At 37.4% G+C, this 22,016-nt stretch overlaps 1 protein-coding gene across 1 annotated transcript in view; it reads right to left on the reverse strand.

The window, feature by feature from the left end:
- Window positions 1-22,016, reverse strand: part of btk (Bruton agammaglobulinemia tyrosine kinase) — a 31,449-nt gene that overhangs the window by 3,961 nt on the left and 5,472 nt on the right. The window contains exons 2-8 of the mRNA XM_036568914.1: window positions 20,716-20,879; window positions 20,444-20,548; window positions 14,214-14,295; window positions 14,000-14,128; window positions 13,712-13,770; window positions 13,440-13,627; window positions 13,002-13,064 (exon numbers count right to left, since the gene is read on the reverse strand). Coding sequence (XP_036424807.1) covers window positions 13,002-13,064; window positions 13,440-13,627; window positions 13,712-13,770; window positions 14,000-14,128; window positions 14,214-14,295; window positions 20,444-20,548; window positions 20,716-20,856 — 767 coding nt within the window. The 5' untranslated portion in view covers window positions 20,857-20,879. The remainder of the gene's footprint in view (window positions 1-13,001; window positions 13,065-13,439; window positions 13,628-13,711; window positions 13,771-13,999; window positions 14,129-14,213; window positions 14,296-20,443; window positions 20,549-20,715; window positions 20,880-22,016) is intronic.

Genomic DNA, 22,016 nt, shown 5'->3' on the forward strand with positions numbered 1-22,016 from the left:
CCATATAGTCGCATTCATTTTTACCACCACTCAAACTCTATTACTTCTTTGCCCGACAGTCACCAAAATGCATGTACTCATTCAGGGCAGGTCCTGAAGCTCTAATCCACAGCCGCCCTGACCCGCACTCATCTATTCGTCGATTTTTCATCCCTCATTCCTCCCTTAGAATCCCATTAATTTTCGGCCAAACCATAGCCCTGTTTTTTCCATCGTGCAACAGACACCGAAATGCAGGGGCACATTCCCAAGCTCTAATCCACAGCCACACTGACCCGCACTCATCTATTTGTCGTTTTTTTCATCCCTCGTTCCTCTCATAGAGTCCCATTTATTTTCTTTCGCAACAAAGCCCTAATCTGTCTTTTTCTCAACAGCCACCAAAGTACATGTACTCTTTCAGATCCGGTCTCTAAGCTCTAATCCATAACCATACTGACCCACACTCCTCTATGGGTACTGTTTTCATCCCTCATTCTTCCTATAGAATTCCATAGTAACCGCGGCGCAACCATTCCGCGTTTCCTTTAGGAAATGCACTTTTCTAGTTATTATTATGCTAAAGCAAGGCGCAACTATATTGTTATGCGATTTATATTATTATTATTTTCTTTATTCTTATGTTTCTGCCAGTTCTTTGCCGTGTAACTCGTCCCGCAGCTTTCGAGATATCAACACCGTTCCAACTCCAGATTGTCCGGCCTGATTGTGTGATGCATGCTTGTATACAGCTTTTTGATCGGATGCACAGATTCCGTGTGGCAAGGGAATTTTGCGGAATTTTTTCCCATAGAGAATGAATGGGGTGAACATTTGCGTGCCAATCTAAGGTACTTCTGCTTGTCCGATCGACACCGTTTTTCATACACTATCTCAGGGCAGGCCCCCAAGCATGAATCCACTGTTGTTTTGACCCACACTCATCCGTTTGTCGTTTTATTCCACCTTTTGTCTCTCCCATAGACTTACATTGAGCGGACTGTTGGCAGCATGCCAGAACTCGTGCACGGAGCCCAATGTCTCACCCGCTCCAAGCCTAATGCTCAGCAGTGTCAGCACACATAATGATTTTTTTTAAGGTGGAACTGCTTTTAAGGTGGAAGTGCACTTAGGTAGCACAAGAACTAATCCACCAGCATAATGACCTGCACTCGTCTTTGTGTCATTTTTTCATCCCTCGTTCCTCTCATTGAGTCCTATTCGTTTTCGGCACCACTCAAACTCTATTACTTCTTTGCCCAACAGTCACCAAAATGCATGTACTCATTCAGGGCAGGTCCCCAAGCTCTAATCCACAGCCATGCTGACCCGCACTCCTCTATTTGTCGTTTTTTCATCCTTCGTTCCTCCCATTGAGTCCCATTCATTTTTACCACCACTCAAACTCTAAAACTTCTTTGCCCAGCACCCACCTAAAGGCAAGTACTCACTCAGGGCACGTCCCCAAGCTCTAATCCACAGCCATACTGACCCGCACTCCTCTATTTGTCGTTTTTTCATCCCTCGTTCCTCCCATAGAGTCTCATTCATTTCTGCCACCACTCAAACTGTATTACTTCTTTGCCCCGACAGCCACCGAAATGCATGTACTCACTAAAAGCACATCCCCAAGCTCTAATCCATAGGCATACTGACCTGCACTCCTCTATTTGTCGTTTTCTCATCCCTCGTTCCTTCCATAGAGTCTCATTCATTTTTGCCACCACACAAACTCTATTACTTCTTTGCCTGACACCCACCGAAATGCAAGTACTCACTCAGGGGACCGCTTCAAGCTCTAATCCACAGCCATACTGACCCGCACTCCTCTATTTGTCATTTTTTCATCCCTCGTTCCTCCCATAGAGTCTTACTCATTTCCGCCACCACAAAAATACTATTTCTTCTTTACCCGACGGCAAACAAACTACAGGTACTCACTCAGGGGAGGTCCCCAAGCTCCAATCCAAAGTCATTCTGACCTGCACTCCTCTTTCTGTCGTTTTTTCATCCCTCGTTCCTCCCATAGCGTCCAATTTATTTTCTTTCGCAACAAAGCCCTAATCAGTCTTTTTCTCAACAGCCACCAATATACATGTACACTTTCAGATCAGGTCTCCAAGCTCTAATCCACCGCCTTACTGACCCACACTCCTCTATGAGTACTTTTTTCATCACTCATTCCTCCTATAGAATTCCATAGTAACCACGGCACAACCATTCCGCGTTTCCTTTAGGAAATGCACTTTTCTAGTTATTATTCTTATTTTTCTGCCGGATTTTTGTCCCGTAACTAGTCCCGCAGCTTTCGAGATACCAACACCGTTCCAACTCCAGATTGTCCGGCCTGATTGTGTGATGCGTGCTTGTATACAGCTTTTTGATCGAATGCACGGATTCCGTGTAGCAAGGGAATTTTGCGGAATTTTTTCCCATAGAGAATGAATGGGGTGAACATTTGCATGCCAATCTAAGGTACTTCTGCTTGCCCGAACGACACCGTTTTTCATACACTATCTCAGGGCAGGCCCCCAAGCATGAATTCACTGTCGTTCTGACCCGCACTCATCCGTTTGTCGTTTTATTCCATCTTTCGTCTCTCTCATAGACTTATATTGAACGGACTGTTGGCAGCATGCCAGACGTGATGTCACAATGGGCCGTTAACTTACACACCCATCCAAATTCACGCACGGAGCCCAATGTCTCACCCGCTCCCAGCCTAATGCTCAGCAGTGTCAGCACACATAATGATTTTTTTAAGGTGTAACTGCTTTTAAGGTGGAATTGCACTTAGCTGGCACAAGCAATAATCCACCGTCATACTGACCTGCACTCCTGTTTGTGTAATTTTTTCATCCCTCGTTCCTCATGGAGTCTCATTCATTTTCACCACCACTCAAACTCTATTACTTCTTTGCACGACAGTCACCAAAATGCATGTACTCATTCAGGGCACGTCCCCAAGCTCTAATCCACAGCCGCCCTGACCCGCACTCCTCTATTTGTCGTTTTTTCATCCTTCGTTTCTCCCATAGTGTCCCATTCATTTTTACCACCACTCAAACTTTATTACGTCTTTGTCCAACAGCCGCCAAAATGCATGTAGGCACTCAGGGCACATCCCCAAGCTCTAATCCATAGCCATACTGAACCGCACTCCTCTATTTGTCATTTTTTCATCCCTCATTACTCCCATAGAGTCTCATTCATTTCTGCCACCACTCAAACTGTATTACTTCTTTGCCCGACAGCCACCGAAATGCATGTACTCACTCAGGGCACATCCCCAAGGTCTAATCCATAGCCATACTGAACCGCACTCCTCTTTGTGTCATTTTTTCATCCCTCGTTACTCCCATAGAGTCTCATTCATTTCGGCCACCACTCAAACTGTATTACTTCTTTGCCCGACAGCCACCGAAATGCATGTACTCACTCAGGGCACATCCCCAAGGTCTAATCCATAGCCATACTGACCCGCACTCCTCTTTGTGTCATTTTTTCATCCCTCGTTCCTCCCATACACCATTCATTTTCGCCCAAACCCAGCCCTATTATTTACTTTACCCAACAGCCACCAAAACACATGTACTAATTCAGGTCAGGTCTCAAAGCTCTAATTCACCGCCTTGCTGACCCGCACTCCTCTATGTGTAGTTTTTTCATCCCTCGTTCCTCCTGTAGACTTCCATAGTAACCGCTGTCCAACCATTCCGCATTTCCTTCAGGAAATGCACTTTTCTAGTTATTAAGTTGGGTTGAAAAAGCCAACTTGCTGATTTTCGTAATCTTCTTATTATTAAGTAGGCTTGAAAAAGCCAACTTATGTTCTTCGTAATCTTCTTCTTCTTATTATTCTACTAAAAAAACTAAATGCTACTCCTCCTACAGTTTTCGAGCTAGAGCCACGAAACTTTGCAGGATCGCAGTACCTCTACCCGATTAGGTTGCTTTTCTAAGTGATCCGACGTATGGTTTTCGGAAAATTTGCGCTCAAAGTCGATATTTTTTCCCACAGGGAAGGAATGGGTGGAATGTTGGCAGAATGCCAAACATGATGTCACAAAGGGTACCTCTCTCTCACACACATACAAACCCAGGCACGGAGCACAATGTCTCACATGCTCACAGCCTAATGCTCAGCAATATCAGCACATATAATGATTTTGTTAAGGTGGAACTGCTTTTAATGTGGAATTGCATTTAGGTAGCACTGAATTTTAAGTTGGAACTTCAATTAACATAGCACTAAATTTAAGGAGGCACAGAATTTAATGTGGACCTCTCTTTAAGGTAGCACTAAAATTAAGATGGCACAGAATTTAAGGTGGAACTCTCTTTAAGGTAGTACTAAAATTAAGGTGGCACAGTATTTAAGGTGAAACTTCAATTAACATAGTACTCAATTTAAGGTGGCACAGAATTTAAGGTGGAACTGCAATAAACATAGCACTAAAATTAAGGTGGCACAGAATTTAAGGTGGCACTGCAATTAACGTAGCACTAAATTTAAGGTGGCACAGAATTTAAGGTGGAACTGCAATAAACATAGCACTAAAATTAAGGTGGCACTGCAATTAACGTAGCACTAAATTTAAGGTGCCACAGAACTTAAAGTGGAACTGTCTTTAAGGTAGCACTAAAATTAAAGTAGCACTAAATTTAAGGTGGAACTGCTAATAAAATATCACTAAATTTAAGGTGGAACAGAATTTATGGTGGAACTTTAATTAACATAGCATTAAATTTAAGGTGGAACCACTATTACTATAGCACTAAATTTAAGGTGGAACTTCAATTAACGTAGCATTAAATTTAAGGTGGAACTGCTATTAACAATCACTATATTTAAGTTGGAACAGAATTTAAGGTGGAACTTCAATTAACATGGCACTAAATTTAAGATGGAATTGCTATTAACATATCACTAAATGTAAGGTGGAACTTCAATTAACATAGCACTATATTTAAGATGGCACAGAATTTCAGGTGGAACTTCACTTAACATAGCATTAAGTTTAAGGTGGAACTGCTATTACCATAGCACTAAATTTAAGGTGGCACAGAATTTCAGGTGGAACTTCAATTAACATAGCATTAAATTTAAGGTGGAACTGCTACTAACAATTGGAACAGAACTTAAGGTGGAATTAGCAATACATAGCATTACATTTAAGGTGGAACTGCTATTAACATATCACTAAATTTAAGGTGGAATTGAATTTAAGGTGGAACCTCAATTAACATAGCACCAAATTCAACATGGCACAGAATTTAAGGTGGAACTTCAATTAACATATCACTAAATTTAAGGAGGCACAGAGTTTAATGTGGAACTCTCTTTAAGGTAGCATTAAAATTAAGGTGGCACAAAATTTAAGGTGGAACTTTATTCAAGGTGGCACAGAATTTAAGTTGGAACTGCATTTAAAATAGCACTAAATTTAAGGTAGCACGAAATTTAAGGTGGAACTTCATTTACGGTAGCACCTAGCAACAAATTACCATACTCGATAGATACTTCAGTTTCTGCTTAGCAACATTTTGGCAACATTTTAACAACTACCAACAGTTTTCAAACATTTTAAAGTTTTAACATTATTAATTGGCTTTTCCAAGCCAACTTAAAGTTCATTCACAAACTTTCCCTTTCTAGTTAATTGTACTTTTTTGGGGGGTTCGTGCTGCTGCAGTGACAATGTCGGCAATACATGTTTTCAAAACAAGCTTGGAACCTGTTTGCTGGTAATCTTATTTTCCAGTACTTATTAGAAACAAAAAGAACAGAGAGTCATGTGAATCACAGCTTTTGGAGAAATGCAAACTGGTTACTAAATTAGTTCTTCTAAATATTAGGTCTCTTAAAAGCAAATCTTATTTAGTTAATGATTTTATTACAGCCCATGGGCTTGATTTTAAGCTTTTAACAAAAATCATGCTTACGCACCCCTAAATTGAGTCCCAGCACCCCTAAAAATAAGAGCAAAAAGTTGTTTTTGTTTTTTTTTTTTAAACGGAAGTTTGTCTCTGATAAGCAAATGTCATGATCCGCTTTCTCTCTCCCATTGTTCCCCCGCCCATGCTACCTGAAGCTGTGCAGTAGCTGCACTGAGCGCGCATGTGCACACACACACACGCACATGCACATGCCAGTTGCGGTGTGACTGTGTGGTGTGGTGGCTCCAGTAGCGCAGACAAGGATTTCTTGTCACCCAGGACCAACACATTATAATCATTAGCAGCAGTCCTCATTTTTGCTGCACTGTATCACAGATCACTCTTTGTTGTTTATGTTACCTATCTGATCTTTTCTTATCTAGCAAGCTAATGTTGCAGGTTGTCAATCAATGACTGTGTTTGAATTCGAGTGAGAGAAGCTAGCTGTTGTGCCTGGTAGGCCTATATGTTGATATTAAAGCCAAGGTGCTAGAGTAGTACTGTCTGTATACGTATCAGCTAATTAATGTTATAGAACGACAGAAAGTATGATTCATTGTAGAGGCTGTTCTCACTGGGTGCTCAGCACCCCTAAAGCTCTGATCTTAGAATCGTCCCTGGCTGAAACCGTATTAATTGAGTCAGCTCCACCAAACGTTAACTTTATAAATGTATTGTGTGCTGGAAAAAAGTGGAGGTGTAGCTGCTCTATTTGATGATTCTTATCAATGCAAGCAGTTATCATTTGGTGACTTTACATCCTCAGAGTATCTCTGTGCAGTTCTGAAAGGGGCACCTAGAATGTTAGTAGTAATTATCTACAGGCCTCTGAAGTACAGTGCTAATTTAATTGATGAATTTATAGATAATTTTCCCTTGTTTCCACTGATTTTGATCACGTTGTTATTGCTGGTGATTTTAACATACATATTCAAAAACAATTATGCAGAACAACTCTGTGCCACATTGGACTCTTTTGGACTCTCTCAGCATGTGATTGGGAGTGCACAGTATCATGGTCACACTGGATGTGGTCTCAAAGGGTCTCAACGTAACAGCTACTGTTAAGGATGACGCTTTGTCAGATCATTACCGTTTTCTTTGATATGTGGACCTCATTAGACATCAAGATCAGACACATTTGCTTAAGAAATAAGAAAATAACAGAACAGCTACACTTCACATGAGCAAAATTTAGCACTATGGAAGTCATCTGATTTTGTTGATGCTCTGCTGGATAGCTTCAACTCAAAAGTTGTTAATGTTATGTATGAGATTGCACCAGTTACAGTTAAAATCATTCATGCAAACAGAAAGCACCATGGAAGAGTGCTACTGCAGTTCAACTCCAAAAGAGAGAAATAGGACGGCTGAACGCAGACGGCATAAAACCAAGCTTCAGATTCACAAAGAAATCTGTTACATGTTTAAAATAATGTGCAAAACTAGACAACCATTTTTCTTCAGTATTATTAACAATAACATTGACAATAGCAAAATACTCTTCTCCACAGTTGACAAACTTAGTCACTGTCATATATGGCCCCTGATTTTGTATAAATTGAGAGATGTAATGAGTTTGCATACTTTTGTAAGTCCATTTCACACGAGACACGGTAACCGTGCTGCATGCATGACGTGCTGCTCAGTGCCGCACACAATACGCTGTTGTATTAATCAATGTAGCCTTTCATACCACAAAATCATGCTTTGGGTTTATTTCTGACGCATGCCGCACGCACCATGCCAGCAGTTTCTATGTAGAAACAGTGAAGAAATGCAATGTCTATGCTATAATATACAATCTAGGCTCATCAACAAATCTAGTTTTAACTCTTTGGCAGGTTGATTAAAATCCCTTGAGTAGGTTAACGTTGTGGTTCCAGATTAACATGCGTGCCGCATCGCATCTGGTGCGAAATGCATAAAATCCATATCACACAAGCCATTACAACATCTATATCCGCCAATGAGCCCATGTCCTCTCCATCACCACATAAAGTATGTTAAAATGTACCTGTTTAGCGCTATTAAAAATGAAATTTTAATCAATACAATGAGTCATCTTAGTTCAGCCACTTGCAGTCTCGACACATTTTTAAAGAATGTGTTTCACTCAATATCAGTGGACTTACCTAAGATAGTAAACAACTCACTCATTTAGGGCGTTTTTTCAGACACATTAAAACCAGCGGTTGTTAGGCCTTCTAAAAATCTAGAAGCAATTCTGTTTGGTAATTACAGACCTATTTCAAATTTACATTTCACTGGAACAATCATTAAGAAAATCATTTTTAAGCAACTTACTGGCTTTCTGTCCTTAAATAGCTGTCTAGACAAATTTCAGACAGGTTTCCGGTCTAATTATAGCACTGAGACGGCTTCAATTATTTGTTTCAATACAGACACACACTCTGGAAAATATTTGTTCTACTACAGCTAAATCTCAATGTTGTCTTTGATATTGCTGACTTTAAAATTCTTATAGACTTGAGAACCGGTTTGGACTGGCTAGGAACTGCCCTAAAAGGGATTAGTTCATACCTACAAGAAAGGAACTACTTTGTTAAAATAGAAAATAATGTTTCTTAGAGTGTGCCAGTGACCTTCTTGAGCCATTGTTATTTAACTTATACATGTTTCCTCTTGGCCAAATCCTACAACACTATGGGATATCTTACCACAGCTATACAGATAATGCTCAGATTTACTTGCCCCTCTCCCCAAACAACTATGGGCCTCTTAATTCACTTTGTAAGTGCCTTGAGCACATCACTAACTGGATGGGACAAAATTTTCAGTTTTGCAGTTGAATAAATATAGAGCAGAGATTATTTCATTCAGGAATAGCAATTAGAGGCATAGACTAACTGCATGTCTGGATTTGAGAGCCCTAAAATCTAAAGAACTAGCAGGTAACATTGGTGTACTAATGGAGTCGGATAAGTTTTAGCAGTCATGTCAAAGCAGTTACTAAATCAGCATTTTATTACCTTAAGAACATCAACAAGATTAGAGATTTTCTAACTATGGAATTAGACAGTTATACCTGCCAAAAGAAAGACTAAACAATGAACAAGCAGCGTTTTTGCTCTTAAATGGAACCAGTTGAGAGCATTAGAAGAGCCCCAACACTTGACACTTTTAAATATGTGCTGAAAATGTTCTTATGTGAGCAGACTTTCCACTCAATTTAAAACACTGTTATTTCTACTGCACTCCACTCCTGTAACAACAATTTATTATCCTGATTATTTTTTTACATTTTTAAACATTTTTTTGAATATTTGATTTTTTTAATATAATGTTTACTTTCTTCTCTTATAAAGCTATTGTTTTAATCATGATTTAATATATATTCTCTTACATCTTTTTAAATTCTTATTTGAAATATCTTTGTATTTTTAATTATTTTAAAACACTGTTAGCTCTACTGCACTTCTCTCCTGTAATGGCACTTTATTATCCTGATTAAATTTTTAATTTAATTTTTATTTTTTGAATATTTGATTTTGTAATATAATGTTTAATATCTTCTTTTAAAGCTATTGTTTTAATCATGTAATTTAATTTAACTGTGTTTTTAATATCTGTTCTCTTACATATTTTTAAATTGTAATTTGAATTATCTTTGTATTTTTAACCACAGTCAGCGGCAGATAAAGGTGATCAGGGGCCCCTAAGCTATATTTTGAATAGGCCCTCCAACACAAACACCAGCACAAACACCAACTCACAAAACATTCTGTCTATCCACTAACAGACAAAAGAAAATACAACACATGAAAGCTTTAAAAATAACTTAGTACAGTAATGCAGCTGGTAAATCGGTACACAGCAGATCTCTGAGCTGATTAAAAGAGAAGCTTTGAGACCAACCACACACCAGATAAAGGCATAGCTGAGATCCACATCCTTGAGTGAGAACATTACTCAAGAACAGCACAAACAGTCAAACTGCAGCCAGTTATGACAGATACACAAAAATCTGTTAATTCACAAGAAGGAACAAACTTTCTACCTTTAGTGCAGCCATTTATTAGGCTGGTAAAAGCCTGCTCTGATCCATTATTGACCACATTTTATTTTTTTACCAGTTTTGAAAAAAAGTGTTTTCCACTCACATTGGTTCCCAGCAAAGTCACAAGCAGTTATTTTGTGCCAAAAGTTCCACATAAAGTAATAAAAATTCACAAGCAAAATATGTTGCAAATACAAATAATGAGAGTTAAATTAAACTTAATTTTTCAAAAATATTACTACTCATTTTCTCTCATGCTGACATAAATTTATTACTTTATTTTGCCATTTTTTTCTCTTTGCTGATTTTCCTGATAGATCTTTTGCTTCTGCAATCTTTTTTTTGCTTCTGACATTTTAACAGGAGGTGCTACTTTCACCTGCACTTTGTATTGGTCAACTGATTTGGGGTGATTGGTCTTTTGAACACATAGCCAAGGCCACTTAATGAGCCTTCATCTGCCTCAAACATGGTGGAGCACTTTTACACAGGTCAACTCAGGCCCGTAAACATGTTACATTAATAGTTCAAAAGAGATATGACAAACAGATGTAAAAATTATGATTTTTTTTTACATTTGGCCCACACACACTCTGATGACTATGGAAGCATTATCTACAAAAAATGAAAACATATGCTTTGTGTGCTTTAGCCCTTGATTCTCACTGACAGGTGAAAGTCTGTGAAAATGAAAATGCAGTTAGCATTTTGAAAACCAGGTTGGCACAGAATGAGAGCAGTAGGCGAGAGGTGCTGCTTCCCTTTTCACAGTTGAATTTTGCCAGTGGTGTTCCTTTTAATTATCATTTTGATTGCGCTGTCACATGAACAGTAACCATTCATTTTGGAAAATACATATTATATTAAAAAAAGCTACTCATAAATGTTCAAATCTCTATGTAAATGAAATTTTGCTGTTTAGTCAATACTATGCCAAAAGGCAAACTGAAATGCCAATACTGAATTAGAATTTTCATTTTAAGCCCAAAATTGTATTTATGAGTGAGGAATTTATATTCAAACATAGATATATTTTGCTATTTTACATATTACATGATCATTTAAAATTTTGCAGCTGTTAAGCTTCCATAGATGTTTTAAAAGACAGACAAACCAGACACTACTTCTATACCAACAAACTATTTGGAAGGCTTGCTAAAAGAAGACCAATCTCAAATAAGATTTCAATACAAAGGCATGAAATTTTTAAACAATTTGTTATTGTATTTATGAACATTTTACACCTGTTGTCCCATATGTGCTATCATCTCAACTACAGTAATTATTAACATACCGCATAGTCTCGGCCTCAGGCACTCTGCTAATTTATAGACGGAAGTCTGAGACTGTGCCATATGTTAAACAATTGGTGTATTCTGATAATACATTTTGTTAAACGGGCTACAACTGTCTGGATTTTGCTAATGTCTGATGGGAAACATGATTGCAAGCTGTTTCCTGCTCTACTGAGCCTTTGGGCACAAGATCTTAGCATATTAAGTGGCAAAATGCACCAGGCTCTCTGAAACAGAAATATGACTTGTGAGACTGCATACAGTGGACACATATACATTTCCTCATATACATTATTTTACTCACAACCACTCTTGTCACATGAATTACTTATGTTTCTGTTTTTTGGACTTGTTGTAAAATTACCACATCATTTATTTTAGTTTGTATACACTGGCAATGCCGTTCATATTAACTCAATTTCAGTTGCTAAGATCTAAGTTTTTATCCTCTGAACTTGCCTCAGTGCAGCGTCAGTGAGCCAGAATGGCTAGTGCTTTAGCCTTCTCGCTAAGCTAACATTAGCCTCTGTTTCTACAAGGATATACATTAAAAGTAGCTTAAGCTAACAGCTTCACACACAAATACAGAGGTTTATTTTTACATATTTAAGTTTTGCAATTTGAGATTTATGCTCAAAACTTGCATCAGTCTGACGATAATCTATCGGGGACGATGAAGTGTGACCGTTTGGCTATTTGTTTGTTTGTTTGTTTAGTTATTTATTTCTCAAAGTAGATGTTAGCAACATCTGATGGGTTTCTGCAGACTAACACAGAAGTAAGCACCTCGATTGCTAAATGTCACTGGAACATTGAATTTAGATTCCATTCTCAGTTAAGTCAATAGAAGAGCTTTCTGTCAACAAACCCCAGGGTGGAGGTTACTATAAAGCAGGGGGTCTTGTCTTTTCTGCAAAGGGCCGGTGTGGCTGCAGATTTTGATTCCAAACAAGCTGACGCACAGCTTCTACTCATGAAATCAATTGGTTTCAGTCTTCAAACACTTGATCAGGTGTGCTCCTCCTTTGCTGAAATAAAAACCTGTAGCTGCACCAGTCTTTTGAAGATATGTTTAGAATCCCCTGTTAAAAAGAGTGAAGGTCATGCAGAAAAAAATATATAATCCCGACTGTGAAGAGTGGTGAATCTGTGATGCTGTGGGGCTGTTTATCTTCCAAAGGTCTTGTAAACCTAATTACTATTAACTGCCTAATAAATTCCATTAAATGCCAGAAGGCTAAGACTGTGTCATAATTGGATCTTACAGCAGGAAAAAAAGCTCACTTATCATAGAATTAAGCTTTTACAGTGTTCATCAGTCACGTGGACTAAACCCATTTGAAAATAAGGTGAGCTAAAGAGAAGAGTCCACTAATGAGTGCCAAAGCCTCTTAAGGATCTGGAGAGATTTTGTATAGAAGAATGGTAATGATATCAGATACCTTTATATGTGCACTTATGTCTTCTAACATTATTAGACAGGAGTTGGTGTTCTAATCTGGGGAAGGTGCAGTACTCAGGATAATTTCATCACACTGAGTGGTTAGACATCTCAGTGTTAGATTAAGCAGGTAAACAACAAAAACCTTTTTTAATTTTTTTTTTATTTTTTGCTCATCTTTACCAAGGGTGCCACTAATTCTGGAGGGCACTCCACTATCAGTAAATTGGTCAAAATGAGTTCACAAAACATCCTTTCTGTATATATTAGAGTGTTGATGTTTGCATTTATAGCTTTACTTAAAGTAGTTGTCAGTTATACTCACTCAAACTTCTCCAATCCATTCAAGGCCTCAACAACATAGTTACTTGGAATGTATCCCTCATTGCTGCAAAACCCAGTGTAAAATATCAGCATAAATTATTGTCATACATTTGCATTATCTGAGAGGACACAGTATTTGTGTAAAAACACAATGCAGCCTGTTTCTGCTAACAATCTTACCAAGTCAGTGGTATTTTTTTAGATGCAAATAGCAGGAATATAATCTTAACTGATGTATTTTTGTTGCTTTTTTTATATAAATTCATGATCTTCAGATGTTCTTTCTATAGATTTGTAGAAATCAACAGCAATCACATAAATAAAGTGGCTACTTTTGATACGGTTATGATTTTGGGTTGTTAACACATGCTCAGATCAACATAAAAAGTCTGTTAGTGTTAAATTTCTGATTATTAATGATAAAAAATCGTCAACTTACCCATATTGATCTCTGGCTCTAAACCAATTGGCATCGCATATTTGCAAGATTGTATACTCTTCATCCTTCCTCAACTCCAGGTCTTGGGGGGCCATTGGACTGTAGTCATACTCAGCAATGACTGTCATGCCCACTGAGAAGCCAGGCTGCTTTGGTGGCTGTGGGGGCAGAGGTCTAGTGGGTTTTTCCTATGGAAACAATTAAAAATGATATCAAGTCAGGAGGTCTGACTGGCTACTAAGTGAAATGGCCCCAAATAGTAACAGGCTGACCTCTTCTGGTGTAGGTGGGAGAGGTTTTCTAGATTTACGCCGAGATCCTTTGGAGAACCCTTTAAGGGAAAGGGAGATTATGTTTATATTGGTAGAAATAAGAAATAAAAAATAAAAACAGAATTTACTTATGTAGCAGTAAAATATATATTTTACTTTTACTACTGTTTTATATCATTTAATTATATTAAGAAGTCTCTAGAAACAGGATTTAACTTTTGAGCTGAGTTCATGCATGCTAGTGTGAGCAAACAATGTGGGCAAACTTTTTCTGTGGCTTTTACAGACCTCCATTTCTTGTCTCCAGCACTCTGCAGCCCACAGCCTGCTTAACTTCCTGCTGACAACATTTCCACATGCCATCCTCCCAAAAGCACGGGTGGTATTTCTGCATTAGGTCCTTGTTGAACCGCACCACTTTAACAGATGTGTGGGAAGACAATGAATCAAATCAGATTTTAAGACGTTGTGTCCCACATTTTTGAGGGAAGAACATACTGACCATGCTTTAGTTTGTGTATCCACTGCTTTCGCACATCATCTGTTTTGGCAAACATGTAGAGCGGTCCCTCATCATAGACTATCTGTGGTAAAGAAAGAAATGTCTTCTGTGATTTGGTAATTGTGCATGTTTGTTTCATACACATTGCTGCTGATTGTAACACCATTGTAGATAACAGATAAAGGAACAAGATTACACTATTGGTTTCTATGCACATACTATTCTATTTTATTTTCATAATTCTTCAGTTTGCCGAACAGGTGCTTAAAAACAACTGTACATACTATAAATCAAAACAACTATATATATATATATATATACAGTGGGGTGCGAAAGTTTGGGCAGCCTTGTTAATTTTCCTGATTTACCTTTATAAATCATTGATTGTTTGGATAAAAAAATTCCGTTAAATATATCATATAGGGGACAAACACAGTGATACTTGAGAAGTGAAATGAAGTTTATATGAATTACAGAAAGTGTGCAATAATTGTCTAAACAAAATTAGGCAGGTGCATAAATTTGGGCACCAAAAAAAAACCTTAACTCAATATTTAGTAGATCCTCCTTTCGCAGAAATAACAGCCTCTAAACGCTTCCTATAGCTTCTAATGAGAGTCTGGATTGTGGCTGAAGGTATTTTAGACCATTCTTCTTTACAAAACATCTCTAGTTCATTCAGGTTTGATGGTTTCCGAGCATGGACAGCTCTCTTTAAGTGACACCACAGATTTTCAATAATATTCAGGTCTGGGGACTGAGATGGCCATTCCAGAATGTTGTACTTGTTCCTCTGCATGAATACCTTAGTAGATTTTGAGCAGTGTTTAGGGTCGTTGTCTTGTTGGAAGATTCAGCCCCGGCGCAGCTTCAGCTTTGTCACTGATTCCTGGACGTTGATCTCCAGAATCTGCTGATATTGATTGGAATCCATGCGTCCCTCAACTGTAACAAGATTCCCAGTCCCTGTACTGGCCACACAGCCCCACAGCATGATGGAACCACCACCAAATTTTACTGTAGGTAGCAGGTGTTTTTCTTGGAGTGCTGTGTTCTTTTTCCTCCATGCATAACGACCCTTATTATGCCCAAATAACTCAATTTTAGTTTCATCAGTCCACAGCACCTTATTCCAAAATGAAGCTGGCTTGTCCAAATGTGCTTTAGCATACCTCAAGCGGCTCTGTTTGTGATGTGGGCGGAGAAAAGGCTTCCTCTGCATCACTCTCCCATACAGCATCTCCTTGTGTAAAGTGCGCCGAATAGTTGAACGATGCACAGTGACTCCATCAGCAGCAAGATCATGTTGTAGGTCTTTGGTGCTGGTCTGTGGGTTGACTCTGACTGTTCTCAACATCCTTCGCTTCTGTTTATTCGAGATTTTTCTTGGTCTGCCACTTCAAGCCTTGACTTGAACTGTGCCTGTCGTCTTCCATTTTCTCACAATGTTTCTCACAGTGGAGACTGAAAGCTGAAATCTCTGAGATAGCTTTCTGTATCCTTCCCCTAAACCATGATGGTGAACAATCTTTGTTTTCAGGTCATTTGAAAGTTGTTTTGAGACTCCCATGCTGCGACTCTTCAGAGAAGATGCAAAGAGGAGAAAAACTTACAATTGCCCCCCTTAAATACCCTTTCTCATAATTGGAGTCACCTGTGTATGGAGGTCAAGGGTCACTGAACTTACCAAACCAAATTTGAGTTCCAAAAATTAGTTCTAAAGGTTTTGAAATCAATAAAATGACAACAGTGCCCAAATTTATGCACCTGCCTACTTTTGTTTAACCAATTATTGCACACTTTCTGTAAATCATATAAACTTCATTTCACTTCTCAAATATCACTGTGTTTGTCCCCTATATGATATATTTCACGGAATTTTTTTATCCAAACAATCAATGATTTATAAAGGTAAATCAGGAAAATTAACAAGCCTGCCCAAACTTTCGCACCCCACTGTGTGTATATATATATATATATATATATATATATATATATATATATATATATATATAAGCAGTACAAAGGTGCATGCATGTAAATGACATATCTGAAATCAATTGCTAGTAAAAATGTAGCAGAAACAAGTTTCTTTTCAGCTTCAAAAGATAAAAAGATTTGCAGTGGGCTTCCCCTACAACTTGCACACAATGCAGCAGCAAAAGTCCTAATGAAAACAAGCAAAGAGAGTGCACATGACCTCTGTTTTTAAAGAACTGTACTGGTTACCTGTATTTTTTAGAATAGATTTTAAAGTTAATTTACTTGCTTTTAAAGCTCTAAATGACCTAGCACTTGTGGACCCTGAATGTCTACCTGTTTGTTACAACATGTAATCTTATATCTGCCGATATTGGTCTTCTGGAATTACCTTGCGTAAATTACAGAATAAAAGTGGAGAGGCATCCTTCAGTTATTACACTTACAAACTGTTGAATTTCTTAACCCTTTAAAATCCTAGGCTTATTATTTAGTATTATTAATGCTCATCAGTAACTATGAGTACAGTACTACAGTAACTACATCGCAAATGGCTGAGTTATTCTTATTTATATATTTATAAGGTTATAGAAGTGTGTAGTAAAACTTTATCATAATGTTTGATGTCATGATGGTTAACAAGAGTAAAAAGATCATGCGATATAAGCTGTCATGACATTAAACATTATGGCATCTTTCATGACAATTACTAGTAATGGTAACATGACGAAGTTATATTATTCAACAATATCTGCCATGACAATTCATGACAGTAAATGACATCTGCAATGACAAGTTTATGCATGGTTATGTCAATGAAATATGTAAAAATGTATGAAAATATCTTTTAATTTAGCTTTTGCTATAAATTGTATTGCAAGCAATTTTACTTAAAAAACATTTATACCTTCTATTTTATATTTTGTCTTGTTTATTTTATTCTATTCTTATTAATGTTTTTTTGAGCTTGTGTTCTGCTTGTTTTTAACTTACTCTAATAATAATAATAATAATAATAATAACAATAATAATAACAACTCAAGCAGTTCACAGTGACCATACAGTGTTTCCTGTTTTTCAGTTTGAGTGTTATGAGGATTTTTTGACAGCTTAACCACCTACTCCACTGAATTGTCTTTGAGGCCTGTGGGACTCTGCAGAAGAGTTTCTCAACACTATTTTCAGTTGATGAAATTGTACTATATGCAGTTATTCTGGCAGTAAAACTACTGCAACCTTGAGCATTATGAATGTGGAGACAAAAGCATATAAACAGGACGTGTTTTGTATGGCCTTGCATTTACAAACAAACACAGCACAATTATGAAATACAGTAGCCTAGTGTTTTGCAAATACAAAACAACTTTCAACAAATGCAGTTATTTTCTTATATAGCACACTTTACAAATACATGCTCTACAAATATCAAAAAAGTCAGCAAATACGTTGTGCACGATTCGCGCTATGGATATGACACAATGTGTCTATTTCTAAAATCCTTGATTCCTTGAAAGAGGAAGCTTTTGGAGACTTTTATGCCTCACTAAAGCATGTTACATTTACAAATGAGCATTGTAATGTGTCCCTTGTTAAAAAAGCTTTGAGGAATGACTTGTTTTTAAATATGGCTGACAAGAAAAGCCTAATTTTTTACATATATACCAGTGTAAAGTGCTTTGGGATTTTGTACATAAAATGAAAGTGCTATATTATTAAATATGCATTTTTATAATTGCTTCAGAAAGCTTCATTATGCCTTTAGTGCAGTCCACCCAGGACATACAACGTTAATCTTTCTCAACGTTAGTTCCTCCTTAATGTTCTATCCCATTTTATCTTATTCTTTTTGAACTGATCAAACAGCCTTAGTTTAAATATTTTACCCCTTAGGAAATTAATGACAATGTTCATATCTAACTGCCACAAGTAGTGTAAAATCTCTCACAATTACACTAATAGACATTACATAAATATTCACATACTTACTAGTAACCACTTGGGATACCCTTGCAAATAACCATAGCAACCACCCCAGACACTCACCGCTTAGCATCACTATAGCAGCTATGAGAAAAAATATAGTAATCACCAAACACTAGAAATGACATCCAATACCTTAGCTACAAAAATAGCAACATCCTAGCAACCACCAGATATGCCATAGCAATTTCCTAGCAACCACATGGAATGCCATAGTACTCATCTCACAATACCCCAGTAACCATCTGAAACTACCACAGCAACTCTCTAGCAAACCCCAAGCAACCACCAGAAATACCTTAGCAACCACCAAACAAAACCCTAAAAACCTGGAATAACATATTATAATGTGTTCGTGGACTGTGTTTGGGGTTTGTTCTCCTGCGGACTCTTCTTGTATTGGGTAGCTCTAGCGGTACTGGGAGCCACCACTTTTGGGGGTCTTTGCTTCAACAACGGAAAGAACTGGGGAGGGAGAGCGAGGAGTGGATCAGTGCAAACGTGCTGTGGCCTTTTCCTCCTTCTGGGGGAGGGCCTAGGCCCTAGCAATGGTGGAGTTAACTGTTAGCCTGAAGCCAGGTTTGTTTGTATGCCATGGCTGTGGCCAATACAATTCCAATAAGGCATAAAACTTGTAAATAGATGTGTTCGCTTTTTCTTATTAGCAAAAAAAATGCTACAATATGAACCACTTAGAAAACATCCTTAGATATTATAGGAACAACTTAGAAACATTGTTTCTATCACCTGGAATAACGTAGCAACCACCTAGCAACATCCCAGAAGCAACCTTGAAACACTTTAGCAATTACTTAGTAACACCCTAGCAATGACTTTAGATACTTTGTCAACTGTTTAGAAACACCTTAGTAATCACCTAGGAATAGATTGGCAGTGGCCTAGCAACAGTCAAACAACAATTAAGGAGCACCCTAACAACCAGCTGGAATACCATTTCAACGCATAGCAACAACCATAGCAACTATCCTAAAATAGCAAATTAGCCACCTAGCAGCACCCGAGCAACCACCTGGAATTACTATATAAACCCAGTTAACTACTAGGAACTACTTCTCTGTCTCCTTCAACCACTCACAGAACATGATTACAGCTGAAGTGATTGGAGGTGAAAGAGCAAATGCACAAGAAACAGACTTTTAAAAGTATTGCTACCAGGATATTAAAAGGAAGATCAGTGGTATCGGCCATCATTACTGGACACAGAAATCCCACCAACAAAGTCATATTGCTGCAGATTAATAAATGTAAGCATCATACGTCATATTGTTAGCTGCTATTTATTCCTGTTCAGGTATTAGAGGGATCGAGTTTGCTATATTTGCTATATAATGGACTTAGTGGAGAATGATGATGAAACAGCTGAGAGATTTTGAACACTTCAACAACATTAATGACACAATTAATTTTGATTTCAATGATTTTAAGAGTTTCATCAAACAAACTCTTACTCTTGCAGTTAGGTTAATATGGCCTGGAAAAATAAGATGAAAACCTTATTCCTAGATTAAAATCTCAAAGGACAAATTCAAAGTTTCTTATCAAGGCAGAGGTTAAATGTTGTTCTTCCAAGAACCAGCATATGAATGCAAGTACCCTGCAATCCTTCACAGTTCCTCAATTCAGTAAGGATATTGAACTTTGAATAATGGTAAAAAAAATGGGACAATGAACTGTAATATCTAGGTAGAACTTCTTCTTAATCCTTTCCTAAATGTATCTCTGCATTATTTCACATTCACATTTCACATGTGAAGAAGTACGGTCAATTAGTGCCAGCCAATTAAACGCTGACTTCACTATTGTACGTAAACTAGGTACAGTATGCCTTATGTATTAGTTACAGCACCTGTTATCTGCTGTACTTCCTCTAGGTTTGGTCTTTAAAAGGAGACCAAAAAAAGAGTTTCATTTCTGCTTTTTCACTCCCTGTCTGTCTAGTTAACTTCATAGTACTTGCTTCGCTCAAACCATATATAATGAATTGTTTATTTAACACGTGAACCCATTCGGTTGATCATGGGCAAGTCCAAGAAAACATAAGGAATTGTACTAAACCTGTCAGCATTAAAATAGTAAGGACCATTTTGTTTGGGACTGTTTCAATGCAGTTGTGTGTGCACCATGTATGTTTTAAAGGAATGTTTTGGAGGGATGTTAATGAAGGAGAAACTTTCACCTGATCTGGAATACTAGATAAGGAATATATAATACGATTTAATTTACTTGACACTTATTGTGGCAAACCTCACCTGAAATGGAAACAGTCGTTCTGGAGGGGCATTGTCCTCTGGAATCACAATCTCAACGCATTTAATCTTGTCAATGTCCACAGACCCCTTTAACCCTTTCTTTTTCTGCAATCAGGAAGGTTTATTGAAGTTAGCAGTTTTATAAGTCTGAATAAATAACTGAAATGTTCAATTTACATCAAATACAATGCGATAAAGATTTCATTATAGAAAAATCCACACCTCATTTTAAGTTATTAAAGTGGGTGGTGAAATGAATCAGCTTTACTTACTCCTTTTTCAAAGTCATAGTCATAGTATGCAATCTTATCCTGTGTCAGTACAAACAACCTCTCTTTGAAGTTTAAGGGCGAAGTTTTCTTCTTTTGCTGGGAGCGCTTTATAAAAATCTCCTCCAGAATATTCTCTGACATTTTTCATTCAGATATGGCGTTACCTTGAAAACAAAAATGTCATAATCATTCATGAGTAAAGCAAAGCAGCTGTAAACATTGTGTTTGGTTGTTAAACACAAACCTCTCTATTCTTTATATATCTAACTATTTCAAACCCATTTGCAATACTTTACAATATGGCTCCTTATTAACTTAATAACCATGTGAGGGCAAATCATGAACGAATATAGTAATTATCTGAAACAAATAATGCCCTATGCTTAATAACTAATAAATGAACATGAAAAGGGAAAATTTGATCAGTGTTAACTTTCTATGTAAATTTACTGAATAATTGCATAAACTGGGAAAACATCATTAAAAAACAAGTTAAATATCCACAGTACAAATCATCAAAAAAAAATGGTAATAATATTAAAAATAAAATATGCTATGCTGTTTCATGAATGAATAACAAACAATATTAAGTTATCGCTGAATAATCATCACTGAAGAACCGTCTTCCCATTATCTTGATAAGTCAGCACATGACAAAATGTTGATGACGTTGGCTACTTGACTGTTTTGAGTTAAACTTTTTTGGCCTGGGCCTCCTGGAATGCTGCTTGTAAACTCAAGGCTCAAAACCGGCAAGAAAAATGCATCTCCCTTGGGAAAAAGTGAGTCTTGTGCAATGAGATAAATCCCCCTTCCCCAACCCTAAATATCCTTTATAATATGGTTTTATCTTTTGAATATAAATATAATCATAATGTATTATTTGTACAAGGAGTTACTATATTTATTCATGATTTGTCTCTGGTAGATTACTAAGAAAGTGTAAAGTGTTATTAAATTTTCTACTATTATTTTAGGTTATATATATTTTAGGTGTGCGCATAAGTAGTTCTCATAGTTTCACTGAGCTCAGTCTACAAATCATTACTGTGCTCTTCCATCCACACTGCTCCTCCATAACCTCTGCTTTGCAGCTTTTTTCCAGTTATTGCAAAGGTGATGTTTGACTTGGTTTGAAACTGATACATAAAGAGGTAGGTATCAATATCTAATTTGGCATTTGCATGTGCTCCCATTGCAAAGTCAATGGCAATCTTTGTTGCTAATGTTTCCTCAATCAGCACATCTGTTTCCTTTCCAAACATCTTCCTGTTCCATGTTGTAGGCTTTAAACTTGCTCT

The sequence above is a fragment of the Colossoma macropomum genome, unplaced genomic scaffold, assembly GCF_904425465.1.
Source record: "Colossoma macropomum unplaced genomic scaffold, Colossoma_macropomum, whole genome shotgun sequence".
Taxonomy (NCBI): Eukaryota; Metazoa; Chordata; class Actinopteri; order Characiformes; family Serrasalmidae; genus Colossoma; species Colossoma macropomum.